Genomic DNA, 12105 nt, shown 5'->3' with positions numbered 1-12105 from the left:
AGGACGAGATTTTAAAGTGGAGTGTGGGATAAAGGATTCCATTCCTGCAAGAATAATTTCACTGACACGATCTGAGGAAACGTTGACATCAGAAGTTTTGAAACGGTAATCCAACCAAGGAAAAGAAGAAAAGATCTCTTGCAGGTCATCCCATTTTGCATTCTTGTAATGCCAAACAACATGAGGTTTGGAATAGCCATGAGATAAAGGCTCCATTGGAGAAGTGACAATCACCAAGTAGTAGTAGTGGCATGTGATGCAAGAAAGCAAGTATATGAGCTTATTCAGCATCAGCCAAAAAAAAAATAAAATAACATTCCCTCCAAATGCCTGTTCAGTTGTGATCTGAAGTGCCTAAAGGACCACTAACTTCGACCGCGTACTTAGAAGGGTTGTTTGTTAGAATAAGATCAAGCATGTTGGCTGTATGATTAGAATTGTCTGGTATTCTTGTAGGTAAATGAACAATCTGTGCAAGGTCATTAGTAATTGCAAAAGCCTCGGCATCTCGACCAGCTGGGTCGGTGTGACTAGAAAACGGAAGCCAGCTGGAGTTGTGAACATTAAAATCACCAAGGAAAGTTCGACTGGAGAAAGTCAAGTTGCAAAGAGAGGAAGCCAAAAAGCTCCCAAGTGACTAGTGGAGTTGGGAGAACGGTAGAGACAACAGATGAATTTTACACACTGAGGTGGAGAGATTTTAAGCCAGAGAAGGTCAAAGAGAGTAGATTCCAAATTGCGAAGTCTCTGACAGGGAATATCAGAACGACATATGCACAAGTACCACCTTTGAGGCAAAAGGAATCATACAGTGAATAATTTGGACAACTGAGATGAGCAGTGGTTGAATCAACCAATAACTGAGATTCTGTAAGAAAAAGTACATGGGGTTTGGCAGACTGCAAGTGGAAATGGACATCGTTAAAATTAGAATTGAGGCCACGTATATTTGTGAAATGAATTAGGAAGTGCTTGGGAGGGTTTAGATCTTTTTGCAGATAAGCTTGCTCTATTAGTTTGACAATTCATGGTGTATTCAATAGTAAGAAAAAGTGGGTGGGATATTCTGTGTGAAGTAATGAAATTTTCGGATATGGCGTACACATGTTAAGAATATACCGAGATCCTTGACATAACGTGGCCTCAACAATGCTCCCCGCATACACACTACTCGGACTCCCTCCAGTCACTATCTGGCAGAGTAGAGGTAGCAAGATTATACACTACCTGATCCGGAAGCCTCCTAGAGAGTTACCAATAGGTTCAGTCCGGTCCAGTGTATTAACTAGCGGCCGGCCTGAGAACACCATTTTAGAGATGTACCCTCTAAATGTAAGGAATATTGGATCTCGCCACGATGTTCATCATAACCTCAAAAGTCGTCAATCATACTGCATGATGGAAGAGATAGGGAACGGTTGACCAGAACTTAGCTCTAGAGACTAAACATGGGTTTCACTACTTCAAGCCTCCAATAAGCAAAGTGATGGTATTGCACCGGTTGATGAGAGTCATCTACCACCTAGTACTGCCTGGTAACATAGAGGGGTGGCATTCCTCCATATGTTATGGGCGCCACACCTCAATCCCTGCTTACGTTGGTTCACACCTGTGTGGTCACCCACCATCGGGAAGGTGCAAGCAGAGGATTTGGCTGTCACAGACCATCTGGACTTCGCCGAAATTGGGTCCACTTGACTTGAGTGTCACCCGAATATCAGTTCCATCAGCGATTTGGATTCCCAGGTAGAAAGTGCAGCTTGTCTGGCATATCTGAGAGAATGTCATTGACAACCTCAAGGACCATATTTAGAAAAAAGGGTCCAAATTAAAGGAAAATTTACCGGTGCCAGTTTCCAAATTGTGTGAAATATCACTATATGTAAATGTAACCACCCAAGAATACAGAAATAAGTAAAAATAGAGAATAAAGTAAAAATAAAAAGTAGATCATACCATAATATCAAATATAATAAAAAGACTGACCATTATGCTCCATCTCGTCGGGGAACCACTACATTTCAAACGCTACACAAATCCATGCCGTGAAAGGATACAAGAATCACACTGATGGTGCAGTAGATTTACACAGCGGTGGTCCATATGTAGTGTAAAATAATAGGACAGAGAAGCGATACTCATATGGAAAAACCAAACTACTGAACAGACAAAGCAACTGCTAAACATATACAGTGAAACTTCCCTTTAATGGACAGCCATGGGAAACGAAAATGTGTCCGTTAGAGAGAAGTGTCCGCTAACAAGAAGTCTGGGGGAGAAAAAAAAAAAAAAGAAAGAAAGAAAAATCGTTAAACATTTAATGTAAAATTAAATTAAAATATATACAGATTTTGAACAATATTTTTGTAAATAATATACAATTACATACACAAGAGATAAAGAAAAATTGTTAAATGTTTAATGTAAAATTAAATTAAATTATATACGGATTTTGCACAATATTTTTGTAAATAATATACATACAATTGTGCTATGCATATTATGACTTTATCTTAAGAAAAATGCATACAGTAATCACTTATTTTCTTCTGCACCTTCTTCCGGCTGATAATTTTGTTTTCAACATTTGCTTGGAGTGAAGAAACCATCGAAAGTCCTTCAGTATCTTCTTCAGCGGCGAAAAACATTTTAAACGATTGATTTGTATGAGCGCTTCTTCTATTTTCATCGGTGGTTCGTCGTTAATATGTTCTTCGACAGAATGACCTCCTTCCATTTCTTCATCCTAATGAGGAACTTCTTGAAAAATATCGATGATAATGTTGTTGATATCTAGAGCACCATCTTCTGTAGTGAGGTTTGAGTCTATATCTTTGTAGCTAGGGTCACTTGTAGCTGAAGTATCTTGCATTATCAATAGATGCTGAAGTTCTTGTTCTTCTTGGTGCTCCGCATTGCTGTTCACAACTTCAATTTTTGCATTTGAGAAGCCAGACTTTACAAAACAGTTCACGACAGTTTGTTTTCTAATTGCGTTTACTGAAGAGGAAATCCATTGAATGGCATCTAGGATGCTGATTTTCTTTGCAAGTTCACTCGCACGTGTTACATCGTTCATGTTTGCAATGGGATGTCTTAAAACACGTTTTCTGTAGTGAAGTTTAAAATTTTTTATTATCCCTTGATCCAAGGGCTGACACTCTGCAGATGTGTTTGGTGGCAGAAAAATGATTTGAATGTTGGACAATTCAAAGTGCAGGTGAGATCCAGCATTATCCATGAAAAGAATAATTTTTCTGTTTTGACAAATCATGTTTTGGTTAAAGTGACTTATCCATTCGCTCGTGATATCTCATGTCATCCATGCTTTTTTATTAGACTTCCAGTCAACATCCAAAAGATTCAACTTTATGCCCTTGAAACAACGAGGATTTTGTGGGTTTCCTATAACAAGAGGTTGTTCAAAGTCTCCCAGCATATTTGTACACAATAGTACAGTCAAACGTTCCTTAGAAATTTTTCTGCCCTGGCACTTTTCGTTTTTCAGGAAGAGCTTTAAAAAAACAACCCTGGGGTTGTTTCGTCACAGTTGTAAATATCCTTAGCTTCAAAATCACGACATAAATCTTCCAATTTGACGGTCCACTCTGTTACAACCCCAGTATCAACAGATCCACCTTCACCACATACGGTTTTCCAAGAAATTTTATGCCGAGTTTTGAACTTGTCTAGCCATCCCACAGAAGCTTTGAACTCATTTACTCCCATAGATTTCGCAACCTCCAAAGCCTTTTCCCTAATAATAGGCCCATTAATGGGAATTTTTTTAGCACGTGTGCGACAAATTTGAAGTCCAACAGTTTCCGGGAATGATTTTTGAACCTGATCATTTCCGTGTTGCCAAAATTGTTTGAGCAGTTCGTTTTTTTCTTTAGGATGTCGCTTACCTGCATCTTCCCGATTTTGAATTTTGCAGCGAGATTGCGAACACTATTTTTTTGCCGATCATACGCATTAATGAGTTCGACTTTATCTTTTAAAGTTAAATGTTTACGAGAAGACATTGTGCACTTCACACGAAACTGAACAAAACTGAAACTGAAAAGACGAAAGGCCGACCATTTACTCCCCCCCCCCTGCACACACCGAATTCATCAGAAGTTTTACACTTGCCTTAAAATTCTTGAAAAGGGGTTTAGAACCGCGATGTAAACCTTGATAAAATTCAGAGAATGGAAAATAGAAAATAAACACACGATTGAGGCAATACGTGGAAGAAAAGTTCCTAGAAAAAGGGCCGTAAGCTCGCCCGCTGTCCGTTATGGGGAGATCAAATTAAGTGCTAATGTAAACGAAACAGTGCAGATTGCCTGTCAGCGTCCGTTACAGAGAATGTCCGCTAGACAGAAGCTGCAAACACGTTAAAACCAATGGAGGTGAGTTGGGGAATTTGAAAATGTCCGTTGTAGAGACAGATGTCCGTTAGCGAGAGGTGTCGTTAGGAGAAGTTTCACTGTATATATCTGGAACTAAATTAGGCTATAGAGGGCAGCACAGACGCAGCATTAGCAATTAATCACACTACTACCATGTAAATATAATTCGAATTAAATCCAAATGAATCGAATATTAGACAGCAGAAATAAGTGCAAAATTAAGTGAAAATAAAAATTAATAAATAAGGATAGTAGAGCAGATATCGGTCGCAGCAGCATGATTATATATATATATATATATATATATATAGAGTATATAAAATTAATTTTTCATATTACTTTCCAGGCATTTACATGATAGCAACTATGGCTGGAGAGCACTGAGATTATTATCTCATAAATATCCACATTTCTTTACACACAGTAACCAACCAATTAAAAAGTTGCCGCTATATTTACAATCTATGGTTTTAAAACTAGCCAAGGAACTACCTCTGAATGTAAGTATATAGAACTTATTCTTGAGTCTCTTTTTTTTTCTTTTTTTTTTTTTTTTTTGGTAACATACCAAAATAATTAATTATATATGAGTTATGATCCTACATACATTTATGAGAATAATTTTATAATAAACAACGGTATTGGGAACTTTAAAGTTAATTGGCTTTATTTCCATAATTCTCTTGTGAAGCTATACTCTTTAATCCCTGTATGCATGTATACAAGGTGTGTTTAAAAAGTTCTGCAACTGAACTAATGTTTCGGAGATGAAGGTGATTTATCATATATTCCAGTAGTGAGCAACCTTTTTGGCTTGGGAGCTAATTCAGGAACAAAAAAATATACATGGGATTCATTATAAAAATGTTATCTATTTTTTTTTATTATTATTATTCATTTATCATTAATGACATTACTGATCAACGAATGCTGTCAAGGTAAGTATATACTTGTATATAAAATATGAATTAGACAATGTTGAAAGTATTTACATTTAAGTCACCATTTTGTTGTTGTCCAGAATCTAAACCAAAAGCAATAAAACCAAACACTGCAACAGTTATTTCATTGACTTTAATATATTTTTTTTGTTTGGTGTTCTTGAATTTAGAACCTGGGTCACACCGTAACATTCAGCAGGCTGCATTTTGCTCATCACTAAGTTTTTCAGATGAATTACCTTGAAAGTAATCTCTTTGGCTGTATGCACAAATTCCAGAGTTTCTGCAACTTCTGAAAGCATTCCCGACAAACTGCTTTTGGATTTGTTAAATAGCTCCTATTGCTTTGAGAATAACTTCCTCAGTTTGGAAATCTGCCAATTTTAACAGCAACTTTAATCTTGGAAAAGAAAAAATTACAGGTTGGCAGACTGGGGATCACAGCAATGGAAAGCTACATAAGCAATTCTTGAATGTAAATGAAGTGTGCAGGGTGCTATTGTGGTGCATTTGCCAATTCTCTAAACCCTACTTTTCCAGCCATTTTTTTTCTGACCATGATGGCACAATCACTGTAGAACTGTTTTATAGTATGTCTGGGTCACTGTTTGACCATACTGCCACCATAATACAATTTCAAGATACATCAGTCCCTGAACTTGTTGATAACACATCATAAGATGAGTGGTAATTAAAATGAGTTTTTACTATATTTGACCATTCTCTATCTTGTTCTTTTCACAAAACATAATAATAAAGGAATATTAAAATTGGATTTTTCTTTCTTTTATTTTACGGATTTCTGCTTATTTTCGTTAAAGAATTTTTGTCTAATAGTTGTGTAATAGCCTATGTTGCAGAATTTAAATGCATGATAAGAGCATTTTTCTCTGTAATGTATGATTTCATTTGATCTGTCTTGTGCAAAGCTAGTTAATTTCTTTCAATCAGATATCAAAGAAACACCACATAAAATTTCAAAGACACAAGGTATATTGTAAAATGTGAAAAGGTAACAAGTTTTTTTTTTTTTTTATGAGAACCCCAAACACGAGAGGTATTAGAACCTATAGTACTTAGTACCGTGCTTGGGTTTGAGGTTAAGAAGACGAAAGAAGATATTTGTTGACATTGGACTTGAACTTCTGTAGATTGTAATTTTCAGGAAATATGTATAAAGGAAGGTTGTTCCAGAAAACGGCAGTTGAATGAATAAATGAGGAAGATGAGAAGTTGGTTCTGTGGGTTTGAAGTTGGACAGTAAATGGACGTTGGCTGGTGGCGGCATGTGTTTGGACTGTTTTGAAAGAGAGAGCGGGAATTATAGAAGCCAATTCAGAAGAACAGTGCCCAAGGAAGTATCTGTAGAAGAGGCATGCAGCAGAAACAGTGCGTCTATGAGAAAGCGAGTGGAGAGACTCTGTCAGAGATGAATCATTAATTAACCTAACTGCCCTCTTCTGAATGGAATCAAGAAGCCGGAGAGAGGTTTTGGGGGCCCCACCCCAGATATGGGAACAATATTCCATGGCAGGGCGAATTTGCGATTTATACAGAGTGAGAAGCTGTTTGGAAGAAAAGTAACGCCGAGAGCGAAAGAGAAAACCAAGTTTTTTAGATGCAGAGGAAGCAATATTTGTAATGTGCTTGTGCCAAGAGAGATTAGAAGTCAGGGTAATCCCCAAAAGAGATATATCATTTTGCCTAGAAATCGGAGTGTCACTAAAGATAAGCATAGGAGTAGAAGAATCCTTTTTGCGAGATATAAGACAAGACTGAGTTTTAGAAGGGTTGAAATCAACTAAGTTGTCTTTGCCCCACTGGATAATTACCTGAAGATCGGCATTTAAGGAATTGGTAGCAGATTTTCGAGAAGTTGAAGTTGATTGAGCAGGACAAGGTTTCTCAAAATGGAAAGTTGAATGCAATGTGCTATCATCGGCAAAACTATGGATAGGATTTCCAGTCAATGGAAGAAGGTCATTGATATACAAGAGGAAAAGAGTGGGGGAAAGAACTGAACCTTGGGGGACACCGGCATTAGTGGGGAAGTTAGAAGACAGAGAGCCATCTACCATCACCCTCAGTGAGCAATCAGAGAGAAAACTGGATAACCAATTACTAAAAACAGTTGGCAAACCATAAGATGGAAGCTTGTTTAGAAGACCTTTATGCCAAACACGATCAAAAGCCTTTGAGATGTCAAGAGCAACTACTTGTGTTTCACCGAACCTTTCCATTGAATTAGTCCATAAATGGGTAACATAAGCCAGAATATCTCCAGTGAATCGACACTGACGGAATCCATACTGGTGATCGTTGATCAGACGGAAGGTTTCTAGGTACTTTAAGAGTTGGCGGTTAATTGATTTCTCCATTACTTTAGAAAGAGTAGAAGTAATAGCAATGCGACGATAATTGGATGGGAGGGATTTGTCACCCTTTTTAGGAACTGGCTGGATATGAGCAAATTTCCAAGCAGAAGGAAAAACACCTTTGGAATAAGAAAGTGAAAAAAGGCGGCAAAGAATAGGAGTAAGTTCAGGAGCACAGGTTTTGAGAACAAGTGGAGAAATACCATCAGGACCTGGAGCTTTCTTAGCATCAAGATTCATCAAAATCCTTCTGATATCCTTTTGACGGAAGACCACAGGAGGCATTGAATGGAGCGTGTTGGGAATGGTGGGAGGTGTTTTACCAAGATCATTAATACATGAGCTGGAAGAAAAATGGGATGCTAGCAGGTCAGCTTTATCCTTGGCTGAAGTGGCAACAGAACCATCTGGTTTGGACAGAAGTGGGAGCAAAGATGGGCAAAAGTTGTGGCCAATAGCTTTGGCAAGAGACCAGAATTCTCGGCTACCATTAGGGCAAGAAGCAAGTTTTCTACTCTTAGCCTGTTCAAACTCTAGTTTGGACTGGTTAATAACTGCTTTGCAACTGTTGCGAGCTTTGGTGTAGGCAGAAAATGAAACTGAAGAATTAGAAACAAGCCAATTACGATATGCAACATTCTTCTCTTGGACAGCCTTAGCACATTTATTGGAAAACCAAGGTTTAGATAAAGGACGAGATTTTAAAGTAGAGTGTGGGATAAAGGATTCCATTCCTGCAAGAATAATTTCACTGACACGATCTGAGCAAACGTTGACATCAGAAGTTTTGAAACAGTAATCCGACCAAGGAAAAGAAGAAAAGAAGTCTCGCAGGTCATCCCATTTTGTATTCTTGTAATGCCAAACAACACGTGGTTGGGAATAGCCATGAGATAAAGGTTCCATTGGAGAAGAGACAATCACCAAGTTGTGATCTGAAGTGCCTAAAGGACCTCTCACTTCGACCGTGTACTTAGAAGGGTTGTTTGTGAGAAAAAGATCAAGCGTATTGGCTGTATGATTAGGATTGTTTGGTATTCTTGTAGGTAAATGAACAATCTGTGCTAGGTCATTAGTAATTGCAAAAGCCTCAGCATCTCGACCTGCTGGGTCGGTGTGACTAGAAAACGGAAGCCAGCTGGAGTTGTGAACATTAAAATCACCAAGGAAAATTACTTCACTGTTAGGAAAGTTGGACTGGAGAAAGTCAAGTTGCAAAGAGAGGAAGTCAAAGAGCTCCAAGTGATTACTGGAGTTGGGAGAACGGTAGAGACAACAGATGAATTTGACAAAATGAGGTAGAGAGATTTTAAGCCAGAGAAGATCAAAGAGAGGAGATTCCAAATTGCCAAATCTCTGACAGGGAATATCAGAACGGACATATGCACAAGTACCACCTTTGAGGCGAAAGGAATCATACAGCGAATAATTTGGGCATCTGAGATGAGCAGTAGATGAATCAACCGATATCTGAGATTCTGTCAGAAAAAGTACATGGGGTTTGGCAGACTGCAAGTGGAAATGGACATCGTTGAGATTAGAATTGAGACCACGTATATTTGTTAAATGAATTAGGAAGTCCTTGGGAGGTTTAGATCTTTTCGCAGATAAGCTTGCTCTTTTAGTTTGACAATTCATGGTGTATTCAATAGTAAGAAAAAGTAGGTGGGACATGCTGTATGAAATAATGAAATTTTTGGATATGGCGTACATGTGGTAAGAATATACCCAGATCCTTGACATAACGTGGCCTCGACAATGCTCCCCGCATACACACTACTCGGACTCCCTCCAGTCACTATCTGGCAGAGTAGAGGCAGCAAGATTATACACTAGCTGATCCGGAAGCTTCCTAGAGAGTTACCAATAGGTTCAGTCCGGTGTACTAACTAGCGGCCGGCCTGCGAACACCGTTTTAGAGCTGTACCCTCGAAATGTAAGGAATATTGGATCTCGCCACGACGTTCATCATAACCTCAAAAGTCATCAATCATACTGCATGATGGAAGAGATAGGGAAAGGTTGACCGGAACTTAGCTCTAGAGACTAAACATGGGTTCCACCATTTCAAGCCTCCAGTAAGCAAAGTGGTGGTATTACACCAGTTGATGAGAGTCATCTACCACCTAGTACTGCCTGGTAACATAGAGGGGCGGCGTTCCTCCATGTGGTGTGGGCGCCACACCTCGACCCCTGCTTACGTTGGTTCACACCTGGGTGGTCACCCACCATGTACTTGCGCATGGAGGTTAGACCCAGGATTACTAACAGTCCCACCATCGTGAAGGTGCAAGCAGAGGATTTGGCTGTCACAGACCGTCCGGACTTCGCCGAAATTGGGTCCACTTGACTTGAGTGTCACCCGAATATCAGTTCCATCAGCGTTTTAGACTCCCAGATAGCAAGTACAGCTTGTCTGGCATATCTGAGAGAATGTCTGTGACAACCTCAAGGACAAGTTTGCCTTGTGTATACCATTTTTCAGTGTGATTTTTTGGTGTTAAGCAGTGGAACACAATGTAATTAAACATTTGCAAATAAATAAGCATAATGATAGCATGAGAGGAAAAGAAAGAAATGCAAAAATAGATATTGGGTTTCATGGTGACAATGATGTCATACAAGCTAAATTTTTTTATTTCATCTTTTGTTATAGGACACACTCTGTCTCAGTTTTACTGACCATGCAGGCATATTGTTCAGTAATGTTTCCCGATAGTGAAATAGCAAAAAAAAAAAAAAAAAAAAAAGGAGACAATTATTGAAATGCAAAAACAACAATATTGTTAGTGAAATTACATAGGTAGCGGCCGACCGGGCTAGCCAGGCGGGTAAAGTTCCTGCCTGGCAACCCAAAGGTCGCGGGTTCGAATCCTGCCTCGGGCTTGGATCAAAGTACTGCAAAAAAACCTTGGGAGGGTGCACTATGGCCACAGAAGCCGATGCGCCAACAACTACCAAAAAAAAAAAAACATAGGTAGCGATGGTTCTGAAAAACTGCTATATTCCATTGTGATGTTTTGTAATGGAAAAAAAAAAAAAAAAAAATCATCTGCTTGCTCTGCATTAGCAGTGGAAGGTGATTCTACAGATACATTAAGTGAGATTCCTTTATAAAACTGTCTGGCACTTAATGCTGATAATGTGCCTGTTATGGTAGATCTAAAAACTGAAGTCAAGGGTAAAAGAGCAGATTGAGTACTTGATGGTAATAGGCTGTTCTTGTCATATTATTAATTCTGGAAAGGGAGTTTCATGCCTTCCTCTGAGAATGGTTGCTTACGTGGCAGAATTGTAATACTATTTAGAAAGAAATACTATAAGGAAAGATAGATTTAAACAGTTTCAACTAATGCATGCCACTGAAATAAAAAAGAATTTGAAACATGTGGATATACATTGGTTGCCTTTGGTGTCAGCATGTAAGTAGACTGGTGAACAGTGGCAGCATTTGATAAGTCTGTTTAAATAAGAGGTTAGAAGTGGGTGAGAAAAGCTATATGAGCACTTTTCAGAATTAGCAAATTGAAAGTACAAAATGCAATCATTAACAACCGGCAACTCATGTTCAAATCCAGCTGATCCAAAAGTTTTGAAAGAATACAAATTGATGAACTGTAAAAGAACTTCTGAAGTGCAAACCTCTGGCAAAAACAATTCTAAACACATCAAGCATGCTATCTTCACTTGCACAAAAAATCTGTTTGTGTTTCTCTCTTCTGGTTTGAATAAAGCAATTCTCCATTTCTTTGAAATGTTATGTGCAAATTTATTTTACCAATCGTTTTCAACTGTTCCCCTTTAATTTTCAAATTGTGTTTTGGATTGAATTGTGATGAGGGAAGAGAGTAGAAGCAGGTGACCTTTCTATATCTCAAATACAACCCCTGTCAGCTCTGCAAAGTTAGAGGAACACATATTCCTGAACCCACCGATACCAATCACCATGTGGTGCAGGTATGTAGATGATATTTTCACCATCATTCCCTGAGGTTTAGATACCCAGCTATTAGAATACAACTCCCTATCCCTTTTGTTTCCTGGATGTCTTAGTGAGATGGGTGGGGCCTTGTCTGGAAATCTTGGTATACTGGAAACTGATGTGGTGTACTGCGAGCATCACGAACTACAGGTCAGCTAGTACCGCGTCAAGTGCTTACAATTTCCTGGTAGAAGTTTGTGATCTCTGGTCTCAAGAGTAAAAACACCCATCTCCTCTCTCTTACGCAGCAGTATTGTATATAGGATCACTTACCAAGGTTGTGGCAGCTGCTATGTGAGGGAAAGCTCCAGACGACTCCGGGACCGCCTTGCGGAAAATGTTAGGTGCATCCACCTACGTGACTGTGTACCCTGCAACCACAGAGCATTTCTGGTCCACTCAACATGACC

General features: G+C 38.8%; 1 protein-coding gene across 1 annotated transcript in view; it reads left to right on the top strand.

The window, feature by feature from the left end:
- Hpr1 (THO complex 1-like protein Hpr1) overlaps positions 1 to 12105 on the top strand; it is a 384568-nt gene that overhangs the window by 357361 nt on the left and 15102 nt on the right. The window contains exon 18 of the mRNA XM_090373371.1: positions 4744 to 4897. Within this exon, the coding sequence (XP_090229497.1) occupies positions 4744 to 4897 (154 nt within the window). The remainder of the gene's footprint in view (positions 1 to 4743; positions 4898 to 12105) is intronic.

This window comes from Mastigoproctus giganteus, chromosome 5 (genome assembly GCF_048544385.1).
Source record: "Mastigoproctus giganteus isolate SK-2022 chromosome 5, ASM4854438v1, whole genome shotgun sequence".
In the NCBI taxonomy this organism is placed as follows: Eukaryota; Metazoa; Arthropoda; class Arachnida; order Uropygi; family Thelyphonidae; genus Mastigoproctus; species Mastigoproctus giganteus.
The sequence above is the reverse complement of the archived record's forward strand: the minus strand, read 5'-3'. Positions and strand labels throughout refer to the sequence as shown.